This window comes from Haliotis rubra, unplaced genomic scaffold, assembly GCF_003918875.1.
Source record: "Haliotis rubra isolate DU_JTF1 unplaced genomic scaffold, ASM391887v1 Scf269, whole genome shotgun sequence".
Taxonomy (NCBI): domain Eukaryota; kingdom Metazoa; phylum Mollusca; class Gastropoda; order Lepetellida; family Haliotidae; genus Haliotis; species Haliotis rubra.
In genome coordinates, this window is record NW_025766769.1 from 96,075 (window position 1) to 121,686 (window position 25,612).

At 44.1% G+C, this 25,612-nt stretch overlaps 1 protein-coding gene across 1 annotated transcript in view; it reads right to left on the reverse strand.

Annotated features, from left to right (window-relative positions):
* The window catches only part of LOC124280495 (transmembrane protein 143-like), a 42,062-nt gene that overhangs the window by 10,870 nt on the left and 5,580 nt on the right, over positions 1 to 25,612 (reverse strand). Inside the window, 5 exon segments of the mRNA XM_046716434.1 lie at positions 5,221 to 5,441; positions 5,443 to 5,846; positions 10,261 to 10,455; positions 10,891 to 11,050; positions 23,626 to 23,774. Of these exon segments, the coding sequence (XP_046572390.1) occupies positions 5,221 to 5,441; positions 5,443 to 5,846; positions 10,261 to 10,455; positions 10,891 to 11,050; positions 23,626 to 23,774 (1,129 nt within the window).

Genomic DNA, 25,612 nt, shown 5'->3' on the forward strand with positions numbered 1-25,612 from the left:
CAGAGTTGAGGACATGATGGAATGTGGATGTCCAGTTCCTCTATCAGAGTTGAGGACATGATAGAATGTGGATGTCCAGTTCCTCTATCAGAGATGAGGACAGAATGGAATGTGAATGTCCAGTTCCTCTATCAGATATGAGGACATGATGGAATGTGGATGTCCAGTTCCTCTATCAGAGTTGAGGACAGGATGGAATGTGGATGTCCAGTTCCTCTATCAGAGATGAGGACAGAATGGAATGTGGATGTCCAGTTGCTCTATCAGACATGAGGACAGGATGGAATGTGGATGTCCAGTTCCTCTATCAGAGATGAGGACATGATGGAATGTGGATGTCAAGTTCCTCTATCAGAGATGAGGACATGATGGAATGTGGATGTCAAGTTCCTCTATCAGGCATGAGGACAGAATGGAATGTGGATGTCCAGTTCCTCTATCATAGATGAGGACATGATGGAATGTGGATGTCCAGTTCCTCTATCAGAGATGAGGACAGGATGGAATGTGGATGTCCAGTTCCTCTATCAGAGTTGAGGACATGATGGAATGTGGATGTCAAGTTCCTCTATCAGAGATGAGGACATGATGGAATGTGGATGTCCAGTTCCTCTATCAGACATGAGGACAGGATGGAATGTGGATGTCCAGTTCCTCTATCATCATGATGGAATGTGGATGTCCAGTTCCTCTATCAGACATGAGGACAGGATGGAATGTGGATGTCCAGTTCCTCTATCAGAGATGAGGACATGATGGAATGTGGATGTCCAGTTCCTCTATCAGACATGAGGACAGGATGGAATGTGGATGTCCAGTTCCTCTGTCAGAGATGAGGACAGGATGGAATGTGGATGTCCAGTTCCTCTATCAGAGATAAGGACATGATGGAATGTGGATGTCCAGTTCCTCTTTCAGACATGAGGACAGGATGAGACATGGCTGGATCAAGTCGATCTGTGCACGGCACCTGGGAAGTCCATTCTGCCAGAAGAACCTGTCTAATTGTATCAGCAACATCTTGGCTGTCTTGGGTATAGTATAGTACAACCAGAAATTATTGAGAATTTAAAAGATTGTACATTTATTATTTTTTTTCACTCATTACTCACGTATTAAATGTGAATATTAGCAGAACATAACTCCAGATTCAAAGACAGGTGAACAGTTAGTATTCTGTCAAGTCACCATGGGCAGCAATGCAGGCTTCAATGCGTCGGGGCATACTACTGATCAAAGAAGTTAGAAAGTTGTGGTCCATACTGTCCCAATATCGGACCACCTCTTCTTTCATTTCAGCAATATTTATCAGATTTTTCTTATTGACACTTGCCTTCATAAGTCCCCAAACATTTTCTATTGGATTTAGGTCAGGGCTTTAGCTTGACCAATCTAATAATGTCATATTTGGGGTCCGAAACCAGGCCTGTGAATGCTTTGAACGATGTTTGGGGTCGTTGTCCTGCTGGAAAATCCAAACATTTCCATAGAACACGTGAGCAGATGGAAGTAAATGTCCCTCGAGAATATCTGTGTACCGCTCACAGTTCATATTCCCTTCAAATACACTGAGGGGCGTTGCCCCTAACACAGATATACCACCCCACACGTTAAATTTCGGACTGTACTTTGGGCGCTGATACAAAGGTTTTTCAGGTTTCATAATCGGTGATGGAATTCCTCGACTTTTCTGCCAACCCATTGCATGCAGCTCAGTTCTAATTGTCTCCTTACAGAAAGCCACAGTTCCTCTATCAATCATATCCAGCCTTAAGTTTTCTAAACTCCTTCATTTGTTTTTAGAAACAAGAATACCAAGCCGCCTCCTGTCACAGACAGTCAATTTTCTGGGCCTACCTGCGCCTCCCTGGTGCTCAATGCCATATCCATTTGCAATATTTTTCAAAACACAATAAACAGTGGACAAGGGGATGTCTGTTCTACTTGAAATCACTTTAGCTGATCTGATGTCCTTGTTATAATACTCTAACATCAACTTCCTCTTCTCTACATCATCCATACTGAGGATCACTGAAAATGTCGTCTGCTAGCAAGTAAACAAAGGGGGATAACTCTTCACAAACTAATGAAAAAGGAATAATGAAGTTGTCTCTCTTGAATGAAACTAACATGATAGCTGGTTAAGGTTGTTTATACTAGAAATCCAATTAAACATATTCCTCAAATTCTCAATAATTTCTGGTCATACTATAGGTGGTAGAGGATGATGTCAATATACCCCGTGCCTGTTCTGCGATGTATTATTTTTGCGAGAGGTTGCAAAAACAACATTGTTAACTAAAACTACATTGCTTCTTACATCAAAGATACAGGTTTCAGGGATACAGGATGACAGGTTTCTTATTAATCCCTTTGATCTCAACAGTATCAACTCAGTGTCAGTGGGCACTGAGATGGATAACTCAGTGTCAGTGCCAATGGACCTGTCAGTTAATTCGGAGTTTAAGTCAGCCGTGAAAAACAAGTTCACAAACTGGTATGCTGATTGTGTGGCCGAGAATCTGAAGGATGGGGGGTGATCAACGTGTTGATTTACGAATTAGCAACCGGAAACCTCTTCATGCCAGATGGGTCCTGTCCAGCTTCGATATCGTGAAGAAGAACGAAGACTCAGTCATTCATGGATGGAGGGCATCAGGTTTTCTCGATGCAGTAATCAAGAAGTAGGCTAATCCACCAGTAAGCTGCTATTTGAGTATTTGTATAGGACATGACACTGAGTAAACTAGATTCAGTTGTAACCGCTCTGGTCGGGAGTGCTATTAATATACATCTATTTCGTTATTATTCTGTGGAGAATTTGTCTGTGTATTTTCAAGAATAAAGTATCATCAGAAATACTTGTTTTGTGGCGTGTGTATTGATAAATATTGAAGGAGGAATGTCTAAGATATTCTGGATGTAAATTTACCTTTCTTAATATTACTACACCGACAATTTTGGTGAAGAGAAAGGCAAAATTCACAAAATATATATTGATGCAAAATACCTATTCGGCACGACTACGTAAAAAGAGTGAGCAAGAGTATAATACTTGACTCGCATACCTAGTCAGCACGATTACATGGACAGGGTCAGCAAGAGTATAAGACTTGACTCACATACCTAGTCAGACGATTACATAGACAGGGTCAGCAAGAGTATAAGACTTGACTCACATACCTAGTCAGACGATTACATAGACAGGGTCAGCAAGAGTATAAGACTTGACTAACATACCTAGTCAGACGATTACATAGACAGGGTCAGCATGACTATAAGACTTGACTCACATACCTAGTCAGACGATTACATAGACAGGGTCAGCAAGAGTATAAGACTTGACTCACATACCTAGTCAGACGATTACATAGACAGGGTCAGCATGACTATAAGACTTGACTCACATACCTAGTCAGACGATTACATAGATAGGGTCAGCAAGAGTATAAGACTTGACTCACATACCTAGTCAGACGATTACATAGACAGGGTCAGCATGACTATAAGACTTGACTCACATACCTAGTCAGACGATTACATAGACAGGGTCAGCATGACTATAAGACTTGACTCACATGCCTAGTCAGACGATTACATAGACAGGGTCAGCAAGAGTATAAGACTTGACTCACATACCTAGTCAGACGATTACATAGACAGGGTCAGCATGACTATAAGACTTGACTCACATACCTAGTCAGATCGATTACATAGACAGGGTCAGCAAGAGTATAAGACTTGACTCACATACCTAGTCAGACGATTACATAGACAGGGTCAGCAAGAGTATAAGACTTGACTCACATACCTAGTCAGACGATTACATAGACAGGGTCAGCAAGAGTATAAGACTTGACTCACATACCTAGTCAGATGATTACATAGACAGGGTCAGCATGACTATAAGACTTGACTCACATACCTAGTCAGACGATTACATAGACAGGGTCAGCAAGAGTATAAGACTTGACTCACATACCTAGTCAGACGATTACATAGACAGGGTCAGCATGACTATAAGACTTGACTCACATACCTAGTCAGACGATTACATAGACAGGGTCAGCAAGAGTATAAGACTTGACTCACATACCTAGTCAGACGATTACATAGACAGGGTCAGCAAGAGTATAAGACTTGACTCACATACCTAGTCAGACGATTACATAGACAGGGTCAGCATGACTATAAGACTTGACTCACATACCTAGTCAGACGATTACATAGATAGGGTCAGCAAGAGTATAAGACTTGACTCACATACCTAGTCAGACGATTACATAGACAGGGTCAGCAAGAGTATAAGACTTGACTCACATACCTAGTCAGACCATTACATAGACAGGGTCAGCAAGAGTATAAGACTTGACTCACATACCTAGTCAGACCATTACATAGACAGGGTCAGCAAGAGTATAAGACTTGACTCACATACCTAGTCAGACCATTACATAGACAGGGTCAGCATGACTATAACTCAAGTAGTTAACAGGATTACTCAGAGTGACCTGTCAGGAGTATACTGTAAGCAAGAGTATACTGTAAGCAAGAGTATACTGTAAGCAGGAGTATACTGTAAGCAAGAGTATACTGTAAGCAGGAGTATACTGTAAGCAAGAGTATACCGTAAGCAGGAGTATACTGTAAGCAAGAGTATACTGTAAGCAGGAGTATACTGTAAGCAGGAGTATACTGTAAGCAGGAGTATACTGTAAGCAAGAGTATACTGTAAGCAGGAGTATACTGTAAGCAAGAGTATACTGTAAGCAGGAGTATACTGTAAGCAAGAGTAAAAGACTTCACACACTCAGAGATGCCAACCCCAAAGTGTTGCAAATAGTAGTTTCAAGGTTCAAAATAAGCAGTTTGACCATAAAATTAGTAGTCAACTAAATACTTAAAATCATGATGGATTCTGAGAAAGATAATATGACACTAATCAAGAGTAAAGCTTTTCCTAATTATCAGCATTACATTTCTTTTTGTTGTCTCTTTTTGGTAAAAATGTATTTAATCAACGAAAATATATGTTTTTGTCAATATTTTAATGAATTGTCTTAAAATCTCGTAGAATTTCTAGTGCAATCGTATTCGCGTGTTTGAGGCTAAAATTCGTAGCGACTACAATAAAATTGTAGAGGTTGGCATCCCTGCAGACATAAGTAGTTAACAGGATTACTCAGAGTGACGTATCAGGAGAATACCGTAATCAAGTACCGAGTTCTGCTGGGTTATGTTGACTACTGGGCTTGGCTTTTTCTGATGGTGGTCGATTCGTCAGCAGGAAGCTGTATGTTAGCAAGGCTTCTTTGAAACTCTCGTCTTCTGCACGATCCACCAACAATGTCAACAAGCCCCTGTTGTTGGCTATGTTCTTGAAATACAGCATCCTTGACACGTCCACAAGGTAGCTGTTCCGTCGGTTCTTGTACTGTCCATGCTCTGATTCCCACCACGCCAGTAATGGCAGTCACTATCAATGTCCAGTCAATTTTCATTTCTGCTAAAACTGTCACAACTTTGGCTACAACACCCACAGAAGCTAAGAAAACAGACGATGACAACAAGCCTTTGTCAAAAGTACTCATCTTTATCGTGCCATCTGGTAGAAGCATTTCTAATGAATTGATGGGCACTTCTTTGAAAGCTTTAAGCATGAGTTTGGAGTCCTTCTTCAGCCTAATTGCCAGCACAACCCTCTTGTAGTACTCTATAGGCTGTGGTATCGGTGTCCTGGTCACCCTGCTGACCAGGCGCTCCCAGATGGACGGACCGTGTAGTGGTGTCTCACGCCCTAGTGCCCAGAACCGTAAAACATCATACTTGTTGGGATCCACACTTACCTGTAACAAATCAACTGAATGAATTTTTAACGAAATAAATATTAATAAATTAATCAGACATTAGTTACCATTGTGTACGACTTCTTGTGAATGAAACGTTGCTTATACAGAATAAAGAAGTTGTATATCCATAAAATATTGTCGTCATTCTTCATTATGTATGAGTCTAGGAATAATAACCATATTTCGTCAAGGGTACTTGTTTATGCCGTCCACTTCACAATACAAAGTTTACAAAATTTCAACAGCTGTCATCTCAATTTCCAACATATACTGGACAAAATAAGTTAGGGATATTGGTATTTTTATGATTGATATTTTATCAGTGTGTCAGTTAATAAACAGATCATTATTCATAATTTCAAAATTTACATATATCCCTAACTATTTTTGTCCAGTATATATACAGTTATGAGGAAACCCCTATCCTCCACAGGAAATGCACGTGAAACCGTGTGAGGCAGGAAACAGTCCCTTCCTTCAAGCCTTAACTCTCAACAACTATGGCATATACTCCTCCTCTATTACATCAAAGCCAGGATACACTGAAGGGACCAGAAACATGTTGTGTCCATGATTCCCAAACCATCAGAGAGAGAGGTAAGGATTTGGAGAGATGGGCTGAACCTTTTCCAACCATGAACAGAGTGATGTGTCAAAGACAAGGTAATGAGTATAGACAGGGTGTTGAGTCATGGTTGAGGACATTGTTGAGGTCATTGTTGAAGACATTGTTGAAGACAGGGTGATGAGTCAAGGACAGGGTGTTGAGTCAAGGACAGGTGTTGAGTCAAGGACAGGGTGATGAGTCAAGGACAGGTGTTGAGTCAAGGACAGGGTGATGAGTCAAGGACAGGGTGATGAGTCAAGGACATGGGTGATGAGTCATGAGTCAAGGACAGGGTGATGTGTCAAAAACCTAGTGATGAGTCAAGGACAGGGTGATGACAAGGACTGGGTGATGAGTCAAGGACAGGGTGATGACTCAAGGACTAGGTGACGAGTCAAGGACAGGGTGATGAGTCAAGGACAGGGTGATGAGTCAAGGGCAGGGTGATGAGTCAAGGACAGGTTGAGTCAAGGTCAGGGTGATGAGTCAGGGTCATGTGTCAAGGTCAGGGTGATGAGTCAAGGACAGGGTGTTGAGTCAAGGACAGGGTGTTGAGTCAAGGACAGGGTGTTGAGTCAAGGACAGGGTGATGAGTCAAGGACAGGGTGATGAATCAAGGACAGGGTGATGAATCAAGGACAGGGTGATGAGTCAAGGACAGGGAGTCAAGGACAGGGTGTTGAGTCAAAGACAGGGTGTTGAGTCAAGGACAAGAGTCAAGGACAGGGTGTGAGTCAAGGACAGGATGTTGAGTCAAGGACAGGGTGTTGAGTCAAGGACAGGGTGATGAGTCAAGGACAGGGTGATGAGTCAAGGACTGGGTGATGAGTCAAGGACTGGCTGATGTGTCAAGGACAGGGTGATGAATCAAGGAGCAAGTGATGAGTCAAGGACAGGGTGATGAGTCAAGGACTGGGTGATGAGTCAAGGACTAGGTGATGAGTCAAGGACTGGGTGATGAGTCAAGGACAGGATGGTGTGTCAAGGACAGGATGGTGTGTCAAGGACAGAGTGGTGTGTCAAGGACAGGGTGATGGAGCAAGTGATGAGTCAAGGACAGGGTGTTGAGTCAAGGACAGGGTGATGAGTCATGAGTCAAGGACAGGGTGATGTGTCAAGAACCTAGTGATGAGTCAAGGACAGGGTGATGAGTCAAGGACAGGGTGATGTGTCAAGGACCTAGTGATGTGTCAAGGACAGGGTGATGTGTCAGGGACAGGGTGATGTGTCAAGGACAGGGTGATGTGTCAGGGACAGGGTGATGTGTCAAGGACAGGGTGATGAGTCAAGGACAGGGTGATGAGTCAAGGACAGGGTGATGAGTCAAGGACTGGGTGATGACAAGGACTGGGTGATGAGTCAAGGACAGGGTGATGTGTCAAGGACAGGTTGATGTGTCAAGGACAGGTTGATTTGTCAAGGACAGGGTGATGTGTCAAGGACTGGGTGATGAGTCAAGGACAGGGTGATGTGTCAAGGACAGGGTGATGAGTCAAGGACAGGGTGATGAGTCAAGGACAGGGTGATGGGTGATGAGTCAAGGACAGGGTGATGAGTCAAGGACAGGGTGATGGGTGATGAGTCAAGGACAGGGTGATGAGTCAAGGACCTAGTGATGTGTCAAGGACAGGTTGATGTGTCAAGGACAGGGTGATGTGTCAAGGACCTAGTGATGTGTCAAGGACAGGGTGATGTGTCAGGGACAGGGTGATGTGTCAAGGACAGGGTGATGAGTCAAGGACAGGGTGATGAGTCAAGGACTGGGTGATGACAAGGACTGGGTGATGAGTCAAGGACAGGGTGATGTGTCAAGGACAGGTTGATGTGTCAAGGACAGGTTGATGTGTCAAGGACAGGGTGATGTGTCAAGGACAGGGTGATGAGTCAAGGACAGGGTGATGAGTCAAGGACAGGGTGATGGGTGATGAGTCAAGAACAGGGTGATGTGTCAAGGACCTAGTGATGTGTCAAGGACAGGTTGATGTGTCAAGGACAGGGTGATGTGTCAAGGACAGGGTGATGAGTCAAGGACAGGGTGATGAGTCAAGGACAGGGTGATGGGTGATGAGTCAAGGACAGGGTGATGAGTCAAGGACAGGGTGATGATTAAGGACTGGGTGATGAGTCCATACCTGTGCCAAGAGGTATTTTTACATTACTCATGTATCAATAAATTTAATGTGGTGAGTAAAATTGTTAGGCTCGGCAGGAATATTTAGGGTCAGTCGGGAAATCGGAACCACAAGCTTTTTTTTTTTGGCCTAACGTCAAAAGAGCTGTGCCCACATCTATGTCGGTGACTATATCTCCAGGGTTTGATACAAGCAGCTCTGCCCACACACTTATCAGTGGAGACTATATTTCCTTCTGTATCATACACCCATACACCCACCCACCCCATACTCCCACCCACCCTGACAGGGCCCCACCCAGACACCCATGCTGACACACCCAGACACGGCCCCACCCAGACTCCCATGCTGACACACCCACACAGGGCACCACCCAGACTCCCATGCTGACACACCCAGACACGGCCCCACCCAGACTCCCATGCTGACACACCCACACAGGGCACCACCCAGACTCCTATGCTACACACCCAGACAGGGTACCACCCAGACTCCCATGCTGACACACCCAGACAGGGCCCCACCCAGACTCCCATGCTGACACACCCAGACAGGGCCCCACCCAGACTCCCATGCTGACACACCCAGACAGGGCCCCGCCCAGACTCCCATGCTGACACACCCACACAGGGCCCCACCCAGATTCCCATGCTGACACACCCAGACAGGGCCCCTGGGCTCCACCTAGACTCCCAGGCTGACACACCCAGACAGGGCTCCATCCAGACTCCTATGCTGACACACCCACACAGGGTTCCACCCAGCTGCTACACACCCAGACAGGGTTCCACCCAGACTCCCATGTTGACACACCCAGACAGGGTACCACCCAGACTCCCATGTTGACACACCCAGACAGGGCTCCACCCAGACTCCCATGTTGACACACCCAGACAGGGCTCCACCCAGACTCCCATGTTGACACACCCAGACAGGGCTCCACCCAGACTCCCATGTTGACACACCGAGACAGGGCTCCACCCAGACTCCCATGTTGACACAACCAGACAGGGCTCCACCCAGACTCCCATGTTGACACACCCAGACAGGGCTCCACCCAGACTCCCATGTTGACACACCCAGACAGGGCACCACCCAGACTCCCATGTTGACACACCCAGACAGGGCACCAGACATGTTGACACACCCACACAGGGCCCACCCAGACTCCCATGTTGACACACCCAGACAGGGCCCCACCCAGACTCCCATGTTGACACACCCAGACAGGGCCCCACCCAGACTCCCATGTTGACACACCCAGACAGGGCACCACCCAGACTCCCATGCTGACACACCCAGACAGGGCCCCACCCAGACTCCCATGCTGACACACCCAGACAGGGCCCCACCCAGACTCCCATGCTGACACACCCAGACAGGGCCCCACCCAGACTCCCATGCTGACAGGCTCCACACTCCCAGACAGGGCCCCCCCCCCAGACTCCCATGCTCCCCAGACTCCCATGCTGACACACTACACCACACAGGGCACCACCCAGACTCCTATGCTACACACCCAGACAGGGTACCACCCAGACTCCCATGCTGACACACCCAGACAGGGCTCCACCCAGACTCCCATGTTGACACACCCAGACAGGGCACCACCCAGACTCCCATGCTGACACACCCAGACAGGGCACCACCCAGACTCCCATGCTACACCTACCCGTACTCCTTCCCTGGCTTCGTGTTCCTCGAGGGCTCGGCTGACAGTGGAGGATGACAGTTCATGGAAGTTGGCTTTCTCCATGATGTCCTCCATCTGCTGCAGTAGCCAGAACTCATTGTCGAGCCGCTCACGCCACGTCCACTCACGTGTCGCGATAGTGTCCTTATCAGGGTTCAGGGGGTCAAATATGCGCTGAAAATGTGTATTACTTTTACAATCATCGTACATATACACCATGTTGTTGCTCCTTTAAGTGATTACTTGTTTGTATTGAGGAAATAAATACAGAGACCAAAATACAGTTACCTCCAAGTTACAATCAATGTGGGACATTCAATGGTTTCATGTATGGTACGAACACTGGAAGATTTAAGTTGTGTAGTGACAGTTACTGAAACCACAACTAAATGTATTTGAAGTTTGAAAGGATCCGAGTTTGATGGGATCTCAATTTACAGGAGTCTTAGTTCAAAGGGATCTGAGTTCACAGGGGTTATAGTTCACAATGATCTGAGTTCACAGAGTTTACACAGGTATGAAATTACAGGGGTCCAAGTTTTTACGTTGGTCTGAGTTGACAGTATGTGGAGAGATGAGGATGTCTAGAGTTAGTCCCTGTATGCCCACCTTGAGCTCTTGAAGAACACCGTGGTACTTGTTGACTATAGCAGAGTCTAGAGCCAGAGCAAAATCATCAAATTTCCTCTTTTCTTCATCTGTGAGAAAGTCTTCCTCTTGCATGAGATGTCGAATGACAGACCTCCGTGTGATGGGGATGTAGCGCTCCCTGGTGACAGTACATATTTTAACAGTCAGTAACCAATTCAATGGCCTCTAAACTTCCACATACACAATTATTTACACTAAAAGAACTGTTAGTCACCTGCCTACATTGAACATTATCCACAATGATAATAATTATTAGAATACTACCTCTAACACTTGATTGCCTTGACAATACTACCTCTAACACTTGATTGCCTTTACAATACTACCTCTAACACTTGATTGCCTTTACAATACTACCTCTAACACTTGATTGCCGTGACAATACTACCTCAAACACTTGATTGCCTTGACAATACTACCTTTAACACTTGATTGCCTTGACAATACTACCTCTAACACTTGATTGCCTTGACAATACTACCTCTAACACTTGATTGCCTTTACAATACTACCTCTAACACTTGATTGCCTTGACAATACTACCTCTAACACTTGATTGCCTTTACAATACTACCTCTAACACTTGATTGCCTTTACAATACTACCTCTAACACTTGATTGCCGTGACAATACTACCTCAAACACTTGATTGCCTTGACAATACTACCTTTAACACTTGATTGCCTTGACAATACTACCTCTAACACTTGATTGCCTTGACAATACTACCTCTAACACTTGATTGCCTTGACAATACTACCTCTAACACTTGATTGCCTTGACAATACTACCTCTAACACTTGATTGCCTGTACAATACTACCTCTAACACTTGAATGCCTTGACAATAATACCTCTAACACTTGATTGCCTTGACAATACTTCCTCTAACACTTGATTGCCTTTACAATACTACCTCTAACACTTGATTGCCTTGACAATACTACCTCTAACACTTGATTGCCTTGACAATACTACTCTCTACACTTGATTGCCTTGACACAATACTACCTCTAACACTTGATTGCCTTGACAATACTACCTCACTAACACTTGATTGCCCTGACAATACTACCTCTAACACTACCTCTAACACTTGATTGCCTTGACAATACTACCTCTAACTAACACTTGAATGCCCTTGACAATACTACCTCTAACACTTGATTGCCTTGACAATACTACCTCTAACACTTGATTGCCTTGACAATACTACCTCTAACACTTGATTGCCTTGACAATACTACCTCTAACACTTGATTGCCTTGACAATACTACCTCTAACACTTGATTGCCTTGACAATACTACCTCTAACACTTGATTGCCGTGACAATACTACCTCTAATACTTGATTGCCTTGACAATACTACCTCTAACACTTGATTGCCTTTACAATACTACCTCTAACACTTGGTTGCCTTGACAATACTACCTCTAACACTTGATTGCCTTATCTCCTGAAACTTGTTTCTGAATCCACAAGTTTAGCTTGACTGAAATTGAATAAATGTCCCTGGTTTTCCTCCTTGGTCCTCCAAGCACCATCCGTAGGAATCGGCTCCTTGGTAATGGTACATTGGGATATCTGGGGAAAGGTGGATGGGCCTTTGCCTCATGTGTTAGAGGTAATATTCTAAGAATTCTTAAGATCATTGATAATGTTCGAAAATTCTTTCAAATACATCCTTGTAATACTTGATTGCCAAATCCCCCACACACATGGTGGGCCCGGAGTACCTCCACCCAGGTTAGGAAGACAACCATAAAGATCATAATGTTGACAGGCAGACAAATAGACCTGGTTGTTGTGACAACCTTTGAGAACGCTCTTGCAGCTGTGTTTAATATTCTGATGGACTATGATGTCACTTCTGGTTACTTCTGTTGTGGAGTCTCACTGGAACAGTCTAAGTTCCCAAGTGGGGGTGTCCCTGCTCCCAGCACCCCATTAATTCTTAGAACAACATAAATTAAGCTAAAGAAGTTAAAGTAGCTTTATGTGACTCTGAGATGAATTTAGAGCAGGATATGTGGAAATATATAACACAGGTTATGTTTACCATGTTACATTATCACAGTGGCGAATGTACAAGTGTCAGTATCTTTCATACAACATCTTCGAGGCGGACGACATGCTTACCATGGCGGATACAAGTACCGAGTAAACAGAAATAAAACTGAGACAGTATATTAGAGCTGTACCGAATCTCGCTGTAAACATACTGTAAAACATTAAGTCTTGTATTCTTTGACCTGAATGCAATCAATTATCAAGTTACACCTATTAACACCTATATATAGACAATAGACAATCTTGTGCAATCAGTTTCAAAACTGATTTCATCAATGAAAATTATTATTTTTATTATTATTTTTACTTTTTATTTAATGTCACCCTAATTTTACAGGTACAATCCAAACTGTCGAGGACCGACTATTAAAGATAGGACCAGACCATGACCACACCCCGATTTTCCATCTCTATGATGAGGATGTTTTCAAGGCTGCTCGAACGTGATATGTTAATGATGTGTATAAAGTATTAAATGTATATAAAAAGGTCACTTGCATTTTGTCATTCTTTGAACACCCCCTCTGATCACTCACCTGTGGACTCTCCCATTCCCACTTCACCTACCCCTTAGTAATCATCCAGGTGTTACATACCCACATTGCCTAAAAGATTTTCGTACCTAAGGGACCGTTCATAATTTATGGCTAGGGGGGATAGTGATGATTTTATGGAGGAACCCCCCATTCAGGTCATGTACAAAATCAATTACCGATACCCCCCTCCCCTTCCCATAATTTCTAAGCATAATTTTAAACATATTTTTATGCACAAAATTGCTTACTACTCCTCCTACCTGTTTGTTCTTATAGTGATAGTGAGACTCCATGGTAGAGACATCCTTAATAGTTTCAGTATTCAAGTTATTACTTTTTACGTCAACTATCATTATAATGAAGCTAAAATGGATATTTAAAAAGTTCCCATTGTAATACAATACCATCGCACACTAATTTGCATAAAGCCATGGTCTGTACCAAATAAGTAGCATTGGACTTAGAAAAAGAAACACATTGCTCATTTCTGCACTAATCTCTCCTCTTTAAGTCCTTTTTTACATTTCCTATCACCCTACCACTAAGACTGTAGTTAGGCTGAACTTTGTTTAACAGACATTTCACACTTTCACATATTAACTACCTAAATTGTAGATATAAATATGAGACGTGTAATTTTTATGATAAACTTGATATTTTATACTTATCCTGACTCATGCTATATTGCTTATCTCCCTTCTCCTGTGATGGTTAAGTGGAAACTTGAATCCCTTTCAGTTCCCTGAAGCGAATGTACAATCACTCACCCTGGAGTTGCCTCCCTATCTCCCGCCAAAGCGCATCCACGTGACCAAAGGCACGCTGTCCTCACTCTCTCCTTCATTGCCCAAGCAGACGGGAGATGAGGAATATAGCATGAGTCAGGATACTATAGCATCCAATACGTTGTGTTTAGAGTTTGTTAACGCTTATACTTCCTATCCAAATTGAAAGTTCTGGTTCCCCTACTTTTTTTAAGAGTATAGTTCTGAAATCCTTGGCTAAAACCTTAATGAAATCAGTCTTCCATGATGAGACCCATGAAGAACCGGGTTAGAATTGGTCTTCAGCAACCCATGCTTGTAATAAGAAGCGACTAACGGGATCGGGTCGTCGGGCTTGCTGACTTAGTTGACACATGTCATCCAGAGATGCCAACCCTAATATAACCCAATTAGTATTTTGGCCAAAAGCTGATGCACAAATGTAATTTTCTGAATAAAACTGATATTTTATATTTATCCTGACTCATGCTTTTTTGCTTGTCTTCTTCTTCTTTGCGAACACAGTGGAACACTTGTATCTCCCAATTGAAGTTCCCTTCAATGTAAAATCACTAATTAGTACTCACCCTGAGTTATCTTTCCCCTCGCAAGCGCGGGAACGAGGGCGCCACCTCCCACCATGTGCCTTACTCTCTCCTTTTGTAGCGAGCCCAACACTTGAATTTACAGGGAAATCCAAAGTGTTATGTGGGGAGGACGGGAGGGCTTACCTCATGAGTCAGGATAAGTATAAAATATCAATTTTACTCAGAAAATTACATATTTTCCTTATCCTGACTCATGCTTTTTTGCTTGTAGAATCCGACGGCTATGGAGGTGGGAATATATAATACTTTGGATTTGGATAATTAGTGATTTGAATTGTAATGACTGTAATAACCCAATGGGAACTTCATAAAGGCACTGAACTGATGAATTCCTGCTGCTAACTTATCAGCTGCCATATATGGGTTATTACAATATAACTATTACAATATACTTATTATGATAAAGTATATACAACATTATTACAAAGCTTAAGACTAGTAGACTTAAGTTGTTAATGTGATAGCATAAACTCCTTGAGTTTATAGTTAATATACTTTTATGCAGTAACCAAAGTACTAAGCTTAAGATATGCATAAACTTAAGCTATATGAGTATAGTACTGAGCTTAAGATATAATTTAACTTAAGCTATATAATAGCAGAAACTAAGTAGAGTTTGTTAGCTAATGTATATATAAATTGTGACCATATTACTGAGCTTAAGATCTGATGAAACTGAAGCTAAATATAGTAGCAAAACTTCTAGAGTTGTTAGCTAATATATTGTATGATATAATAATCATAGTACTGAGCTTAAGATAATAGATTGAACTTAAGCAAAATATATATATAGCATGTAGCTATTTAGTACTGATATCAGATAAGTATAAATCTGTAAGATTGACTTATCTTCTCCGGGGAACTGTCAACTGTTGAGCGAGGACCATGGGACCGAAATGGTGGATACCTGAGACATCCTTAGTGGTAATATCTCTCAGATAGTGGTTGGCAAACACCATATCGGATATCCAGAAACAGCCCTCCATTATGGTATTCAAAGAGCAGTTGTCGTGTAGATTGCGAGTTGAGTTACGCAGTGCAAGCTTGACTGCTTTTGCCGCTCTGGCTGAATAACCTCTCTTATTCAGACATGCCTTGATACAATCCATACGTGAAGTTGGAATACTTCTGGTTTTCCGTGCACTTTTTTGGTGTGTGGATGTATCAATAGATTCGAGCGTTCTGGAAGTTGTAGAATTGGTTGACTGATTTCTTGAATAAGATTTGGAAACCACGTTCTCGCTGGCCAGTATGGCGAGACCAAAATCAGATGGAGGCTCTGCGTTTGACTGATTTTCGGTAAGACTTGTGGGATTAACGCTGGTGGCGGGAAAGCGTACGCGTTGAGTCCCTCCCACGATATGCTTAGTGCGTCCGTTGTAGGGCTTCAACGAGTCCATTTTCTTGGACTCGAGTACTCGAGGGGTGAGACTCGACTCGGACCCGAGTACTCGAAATTCATACCTTTCAAACAAACGATAGCGTAACCGGCATGACATGTGTTCCGATCACACAAGTGAACACTTACTTCATTCCAACTTCATATCGTCGTGTGACTAACATTTCCTATTGGTCAGAATCCGTATTTGGATGTTTACTTGCCAAATGTTTTGTTTTTTCATCGTACTGGTTGTACTGCCTTCATAGCGCAGTAATATACCGCACAGGCGGCATTTGGTTATTTTTCTCTTTTCACTATCCAGATCAAGACACGCCCATACATTTGAATTTTTTATCGTTCTCCTTATCGTTACCTAATCATTTTAAGAAGTGAAATCTCAAACGATGTATAATAATTACTCTCATCTGCAGACTTGTAACAATTAATACCATACAGCCACACCGTGTGAGGAGTAAACTATTTAATCTAGGCCTTAACAAGTGTAGAAGTGAGCAAAGCTCACATACCCCCGCTTCCCACTTTGGGACATGGAAATGACTGATATTGATATATATAATGTAACAAGGATCAGCAGCTCACAAGACTTTCTCTTTGACTCTACTAAACTTTATATAAATGTTAGATAATAGTTTTGGCATGTACTGATTACGGTAATAATTTATGGAAACTAGATTTTTTGTGTTTTCCGTGGAAACCTGACATGTAATTGAACTTGACTGTCTCATGTTGCACACAATGAAGTGGACGTAGATGAAGATTGCTATTTTTTAGCACATGGCATATCTGTGGGTCATGATTAACTTGTGTATTAAGTTTGGTGAACCTAGCATGTATAGTTGCGATGATATGTCGTGGTCAGGTCACCATCAAATACATTTTGCATGTACCTAGCATGAACCTAGCATGTAAACTTTAAGAGATATGCTCTGGACAAAATAATCAAACACATTTGGCACTAAGTCATGTTTCCATGGAAACAGCAAAAAATACAATTCATATCTGGATCTACACCCCAAAAGGCACATCTAGGGATCATGCTTGATATGTGTACCAAGTTTGATGAAGCTAGCATGTATAGTTTGGAAGATCTGCTCCGGACAAGATGACATCCTCATAGTCACAGCCTAAATCATGTTTCCATGGAAACAGCAAAAAAACTAACTTCTGAAAAAACTTTAAAATAGCAAAAGGCACATCAATGGGTAATGATTACTATGTGTGTGAAGTTTGGTGAACCTAGCATGTAAACTTTAAGAGATATGCTCCGGACAAAGTTTCGGGACGGACGGACAGACAGAATGAACGCTATATACCCCCGTTACTTCGTAGCGGGGGTATAATAAAAACATTATCAGATGGGTTAAAGAATTCAGGGTACATAGAACTCAGTATGTCAGTGTCAATGGCTATCAATCTTCTTTCCTCTCAACCTCTACTGGAGCTCCACAGGACTGTGTTCTTTCATCCGTACTCTTCGTTTTGTATACCAATGACTGTTTACTGTGAAATTCGCAGATGACGCCACTGTTACTGGCCTAATTTCTGATTCTGAACATTATTATCGTCAAGGCATTGACAAAACCGTAATGACAGTTTTTTATCAAACCTTTATTCAAAGTGTGTTGACCTACAATTTTCTATGTTGGTATGGGGCCTGTCTGATCGCAACAAAAACAACCTTTTCAAAATTGTAAATACTGCCGACAAAATTTCGAAAGTATATTCCCTTTATCTATGAGCCAGATTGTCAAAAGGCAACTAAAATTAGATTTGATAGTTAACATATTTGATCTCACAATTTTGAAGTACTTCTTTCTGACGCTGCTGTCGACATTACCTTCCCTTAAAACCAACAGAGCTCGACAGTCTTTCATACCATCAAGTATTCGTGAATGCAACAAATATTTTGAATTATCACCATGTGATAACAACTAGAATTATTCAGCCTCTTTACCTATGTGGTTAATTGAATTACATCATGTCAGTTTTATTGTGTAAATAGCTTTCGTTTTGTGCATGTAATTATTGTGTATATTTTTGTGAATTGTGTACATATTCATTTTGAGACAGTTTGGATGTATAAGAATTTCCTCGGGGATAATAAAGTTATATCTTATCTTAATATTAGACGTTAACGGCCGCTCATTCTTAGTACATGGCAGACAGTCTGTCAACGTAACCCAATAATTCGAGTTATCTCCCCTTTTCGAGTCCTAGAGTCCTAGAAAATGGACTCGAGTCCGGCTAAACCCGACTCGTCCTCGAGTATTCGAGTACCCGTGGAAGCCCTAGTCCGTTGCCCATGCTAGTGGGTCTGGAACTGTCGATACGAATGATGTCAGTTGTTTGTTGAATCGAGTGGCGAATAGGTCTACTAGTGGAGATCCTATTTCCATGATTATTTGAGTGAATATCTCTGTGTGGAGCATCCATTCTGTCGGCGACGGTAGGTGTGGTCGAGAGAGAGCGTCTGCTAATACATTCTTTGCTCCTGGAATGTGGCAAGCTCTGACATGTATGTTTAGATTGTCTATTAGCTCGAATAGTCGGAAACAAAGGGACAGTAGGTTCGGTGACCTTGTTGAGCCCTGTTTGTTTACATAAAACGCCACTGAGCATCAACTGAGCGTTCTGTAGTAGTTTGCTCCAGTGACTTATGGCGTTTATGACTGCTTGCATCTCTAGCAGATTTATGTGATATTTGCTCTCTTGATTGCTCCATAGGCCTGACGCTGTCTTGTAGGCGAGGTGGGCTCCCCAACCTTGTAGTGACGCGTCTACGTAGTGTTTCCGATTCCGGCTCTAATAAGGAGACGCCTACGCAAACATTCAATCTCTTGGTCCACCAGAGTAGATGAGGTTTGACGTGATCTGGTAGACTGAACGGTAGAGGGTCCTCGAGATGCGCATTGATAAGGACTTGTAACGACCGTAATTGAAGCCTGCCTCTGACTGTCAAGTCTTGGGCTGATGTGAGTAGTCCCAATAGGATCTGCCACTGTCGTAGTGGTAGCGGAGAGAGTAAGGCTTGTGGGATTAACTGTTGGATCTTGATCCATCTGTCCTCGGGACTACTATCACGATTCTGGGCTGTTCAAATCGTGATACCTAGAAATTGCAGATCTTGGCGTTGGTTCTAGGGCCGACTTGAGTAGATTTACTAACCATCCTAGTTGTGTTAGTAACTTGATTATAAAGTTCAGCTGTAGTCTGAGACGCTGTGGATCTGGATCCACTTGTATCCCGTCTGGCCGCGTCTAGGTAAAATGCGCCATGAGGACCTTTGACGATGTACTTATGCGACAATAGGCTTCGCCTCTTGTGAATACCCAAGGGGCGATGAGATTCGAAGGGAAGTACTTTCCATTGGTAGTGTTTCCCGTCTAGGATAAATCTTAGATATTTCCTTGAATTGGGATGAATCGGAATGTGTAGATATGCATCTTGCAAATCTATGCTGGCCATGTAATCTTTGGGACCTAATTAAGTGCCGAAGTTAGCGGTAAGTGTATCATGCGAAACGCTGGCGGTTTGCTTAGATAGTCTTTGTTGAAGATGCTCATGTTGTATATGAGACGAAACTTTTCCTTGGAATTTTTCTTGGGCACTAGGAAAACTGGGGAGTAGAAACCTGGTACGATGTTTCGCTGATCCAGAACTTCTAAGGCCTGTTTGCTTAGCAGAGTAGCTACTGGTTCTCTTAACATAGGTAGTTGTGCCGGTTGAAAGTCGAACCTTGGAGGGGTGACTGTTAACGGAGGTGTGGCCTTGAGTTGTATTTGATATCCGTGCTGTAGGATGTTGGATACATAAGGATCTTGTAGTAGTCCCCAGTTTTCCCAGTGCAGCTGAAGGCGTCCACCCACTTGAGACAGTTGTACTGGAATGGCTGGGGGTGGAAGACTCCAGTCGTTCTGAACCTGAATTTCATCGTCTAAATCTGCGGGAACCTCTGGATGATCTGCCTCTTGCTGATCCTCCTCTGAAATTGCTGTATGGGCGACGAAAAGATTCCCTGGGACCTTTTGCTGTAGCCAATTTCTTGTCCCGTGCTTTCTGTAGTCCAGAGAATTTAGACTTGCCAGAGTATCTCAAGGATGATTGTTTAATGACGTTCGCTAACGTATCCATGGACTTGATCATAAGCACCTCTCTAGAGTCCTTAGACACCTCTTTGGAGACCTTGTCTATGTTACCACCAAAGAGTAGGGGCGATGACCATGGGGCAGCGTAGAGTGATTCCGTAAATTGATTATCCCAATTGCAGGAGGCTAGTAGACCCTGCCGACGAGCCATGGTAGTAGCTTCCGTAAGTGCTGACAAGTGATTAGTAAGGAACTGATGGTCTCTTTTCTGCATGAGTAGAGTAGATCATTCTATCTTCCTCCTCTGTAGAATCTTTGAACTTGGTGATGAGAGTTTCATTAACCGTTCTAGATCTATTCAATCCAAAAAACATTCTCCTAGAAATGGTATCCAACTGGGCTAGTTTGCGATCGTCTATTCTGTAATTTCTGGACTTGGCATCAATGATTAACTTAAAGTTGTCATCAATCTCTTGGGCCTTGAAAAAGGAGTCCATATTGTGACCTGCAAATTTCTTGGCGTTGAAAACCGGGAAATGTGTTGATTGAAATTTCGTAGATTTGGTAAAGGCTGTATCCAGATTAGCTGGAACCGCTGCTATCGGGTCAATAGGAGGTAAGGTGATAGTGTCCGCATCATCTTCCTTCATCAAATAAGTATGAGCTGAGTTCTCGTTCTTAGACGGGGAAGCAAGTTCTAATCCATTCACCATCCAGTATCTAATTTCTGCATCTGAGAATACGATACCTTCTTCCTCTTCTGACGAGGGATCACATGTAATAGAGTGAGGTGGAGTCCTAGATCTGTAAGAAGATGGAAGATGAGAAGATTGTGGTGAAACGGACTGGCGAGTGGCTAGTATAGGGAGACCTTGGAGGAGACTTCCTCGGCGACGCTGGTGGCTTCAAGTGAGCTCTCGATGAATCCCTTCTAGATCTTCTGGGTGAAGATGACTTGGAGCCACTTAACCTTCATGAAGGCCTTCGGGAAGGTATTGAGTCAGAGTCCGAATCATTATATGAGAGCCTGCTTTGAGAACGACCTGTGTTCTACAGGGTGTGAGCTCGGTGAAGCACTCCTCCTCCGCGAAGCCCTTCGCAACTGTTGAGGATCTGGATCCTTCGTGGAGGCGGCCTGGGTTGTTCTTCGCGAAGGCTCACTACGGGCTGGGTTGCCCTTCGTGGAGGCACGTTTGTGGGCTCTAGGGCCCTACGCGAAGTCAAGGCGGGCTCTAGGGCCCTGTATGACTTATAATGGGTTGGGCTCTAAGGCCCGCGGCTCTGAGGCCTCTGTAAACCGTATCGGTCTTCCATCAACTTCATGATTTGGTTAACCAGGTCGTCTGGGACGGTCTGCGCTGGCGTTGAGGGTGTCCTCTCTGTGATAGTAGCGGGACCCTCAGTTATAATCTCTCAAGCGTCAGCGTAGGCATCTCTGGTTGCGTGTTGATCTGCGCTGAAGTAGACGGTAGCCGATATTGGTCGCCTTCTTATGACGTACATCTGGAATGATAATCGGAATGTCATCATCATATAAACACAATTCTGAAACAGGTAAAATGTCAGAAGCAAAGTTTTTAGTAGCCTTCGTGGATTTCCCTTTTGACGAAGCTGGAGACCTGGGGGTTCGGAGCGTACGTTGAGACGACGTGGAAGCTCTTCTAGTCTTAGACTGTGATGATGGAACGTCCTGGGATGCAGGTCGCTTCTTGGATATAGCGGACTGCGTCCCACGCTTATCCCCCGAAGGTAACTCAGGCGGAACACCAGACGGTAGAGGGTCGTCCGCTAACAGTTGACAGGGTATATCTGACTCTGATCTATTAGCCATGACTGAAGCTTGTTTCCGAGATCTATCTGCCACCCGTCTCAAGACGGAATATAAATATTTATCAAAGGCAGAATTAGACAAATTAATACATAATTTGCAGCGTGAAACAATAGAGCATGGAGTTATGCAACTAGGGCATATTAAATGCGGATCGGCAGCAGAGTAACGTAATTTACAAACAGTGCAGATTTTCATTAACGCAAACTGCTGAGCAAACACGGCAAACCGTGAATAAAGCAGCAAAAAACACGAATAATTATCAATGCATGTTGAATAAGGATACTAGTTACACCTCTATAGATGAATATAAGAGGTACCAAACTAAATATAAATAAAGGATATAGTGTGTAGGGAGACACAGGCGCTCTCACGTCCAGCTCACTGGGCAAAGAAGGAGAGAGTGAGGCACATGGTGGGAGGTGGCGCCCTCATTCCCGCGCTTGCGAGGGGAAAGATAACTCAGGGTGAGTACTAATTAGTGATTTTACATTGAAGGGAACTTCAATTGGGAGATACAAGTGTTCCACTGTGTTCGCAAAGAAGAAGAAGACAAGCAAAAAAGCATGAGTCAGGATAAGGAAAAATATTAGTATTTCTTGGCCAAAATTAGTATTAACTTTTCCAAAGAATTTTCATATTAAATAAAAATGTGAATATATAGTCTAAGACCTTGTTATTAACATTGTACTCACCTAAATCAGTAGCAAGTATCCACGTACAGTGGAAACCGCCTAAGTAAAGACCGCTTAACTAAACAGACCTGATAAGTAAACACTTTTCTTTGGTCCCAGCAAATTTCTTCATTAATTATCACTATTAGAGTCTGGTTAACTAAACTCGGATAAGTAAACAATACCGCTTAACTAAACGTCTTCTCACGGTCCCTGGAAGTAAATTACTTAACAAAAGAGACTGGATAACTAAATTAGCGATCACCACATAATCCGACATTAGGGGCAGTCGTGTCAGCTCGCTGGCGTCAAGCAGTTGACAATACACTGACAACTGGAGGCCAGCCCTGATAAGTTGTTCACTGTTACATATACATACATATACATGCATATGTTTGTCATTTGCAGGTTTTTACAAGTTTGGATAAGTAAAATACCTGATAAGTAAACAATTTTGGTGAGTCCTTTGAAATTTTACTTATCAGGTTTCCACTGTATTGCTAAAATCTAATGTGTTATTCTTACCTGTACAGGGCCTCTTGGTCTGGTTAATTATTACCATTACCTGTACAGGGCCTCTTGATCTGGTAATGTGTTATTCATACCTGTACAGGGCCTCTTGGTCTGATAATGTGTTATTCTTACCTGTACAGGGCCTCTTGATCTGGTAATGTGTTATTCTTACCTGTACAGGGCCTCTTGGTCTGATAATGTGTTATTCTTACCTGTACAGGGCCTCTTGGTCTGATGGTACTAAATCTGTCTTCTCTGACTTGGTTGGGGAGGTGGCCAATGATCGGACACTCTGGCCGCTATACTTCTGACGGACAAGCAGCTGGACACGACACACCAACCGCTGCCCTCTTGCAACATTCTGGAAAATCATGAAACTGTAATAGAAACATAGTGGCACCAAGGGGCACTGAGGGGACACCAAGTGGGCAACAATGGGCTCTGAGAGGGCAACAATAGGATAACAAGGGGGCACCAAGACAGCAACAAGAGGGCACTGAGGACCAAGAGAGCAACAAGGGGGCACTGAAAAGACACAAAGAGGGCACTGAGGGTACACCAGAAGGGCAACAAGGGGGCACTGAGAGGACACCAAGAGGGCAAGAAGGCGGTACGGAGGGGACACCAAGAGGGCAACAGGAGGGCACTGAAGGTACACCAAGGGGGCACAGAAGGGGCAACAAGAGGGCACTGAGGGGACACCAAGGGAGCACCGAAGGCAAGAACAACAGGGCACTGAGGGGGACACTAAGGGGGGCAACAGGAGGGCCCTGAGGGTCACCAAGAAGGCAACAGGAGGGCACTGAGGGGACACCAAGGGGGCACTGAAGGGACACCAAGAAGGCACTGAGGGTACACCAAGGGGGCACTGAAGGGACACCAAGGAGGCAACAAGAGGGGACACCAAGAGGGCACTGAAGGGACATCAAGTGGGCACTGAAGGGACATCAAGAAGGCAACAAGAGGGCACTGAAGGGACACAAACTGGGAAACAAGAGGGCACTGAAGGGACACCAAGAAGGCAACAGGAGGGGACACCAAGAGGGCACTGAAGGGACATCAAGAAGGCAACAAGAGGGCACTGAAGGGACATCAAGAAGGCAACAAGAGGGCACTGAAGGGACACAAACTGGGAGGGCACTGAAGGGACACCAAGAAGGCAACAAGGAGGGCACTGAAGGGACACACAAGGGCACTGAAGGGACTCAAGAGGCAACAGAGGACTGAGGGGACACCAAGAGAGGCAACAAGAGGGCACTGAAGTGGCACTGAAGGGACAACAAGAGGGCACTGAAGGGACAACAAGAGGGCAACAAGAGACACTGAGGGGACACCAAAGAAGGCAACAGGAGGGCACTGAGGGGACACCAAGAAGGCAACAAGGAGGGCACTGAAGGGACACCAAGAAGGCAACAGGAGGGCACTGAGGGGGACACCAAGGGAAACAAGAGGGCACTGAAGGGACACCAAGAAGGCAACAGAAAGGGACACTGAGGGGAGGGGCACAAGAAGGGCACACTGAAGGCAACAAAGAGGGGCACTGAATGGACACCAAGAAGGCAACAAGAGACTGAATGGACAACAAGAGGCAACAGGAGGGCACTGAGGGGACACCTGATGGGGGCACTGAGGGAGGGACCAAGAAGGCACTGAGGGGACACCAAGAGGACAAGGGGTCTACAAAGGGGCACCAAGAGGACAAGGGGGCACTGAGGGGACACCAAGAGGGCAACATGGGGGCACTGAGGGACACCAAGAGGGCAACATGGGGGCACTGAGGGGACACCAAGAGGGCAACATGGGGGCACTGAGGGGACACCAAGAGGGCAACATGGGGGCACTGAGGAGGCACTGAAGGGACACCAGTAGGGCAACAAGGGGTCACTGAAGGGACACCAATAGGGCAACAAGAGGGCACTGAAAGGACACCAACAGGGCAACAAGGGGTCACTGAAGGGACACCAATAGAGCAACAAGGGGACACTGAAGGGACACCAACAGGGCAACAAGGGGTCACTGAAGAGACACCAACAGGGCAACAAGGGGGCACTGAAGGGACACCAACAGGGCAACACTGACTGACTGACTGAGTTTAGTTTTACGCCGCTTTTAGCAATATTCCAGCAATATCACGGCGGGGGACACCAGAAATCACAGGGCAACAAGGGGTCACTGAAGGGACACCAACAGGGCAACAAG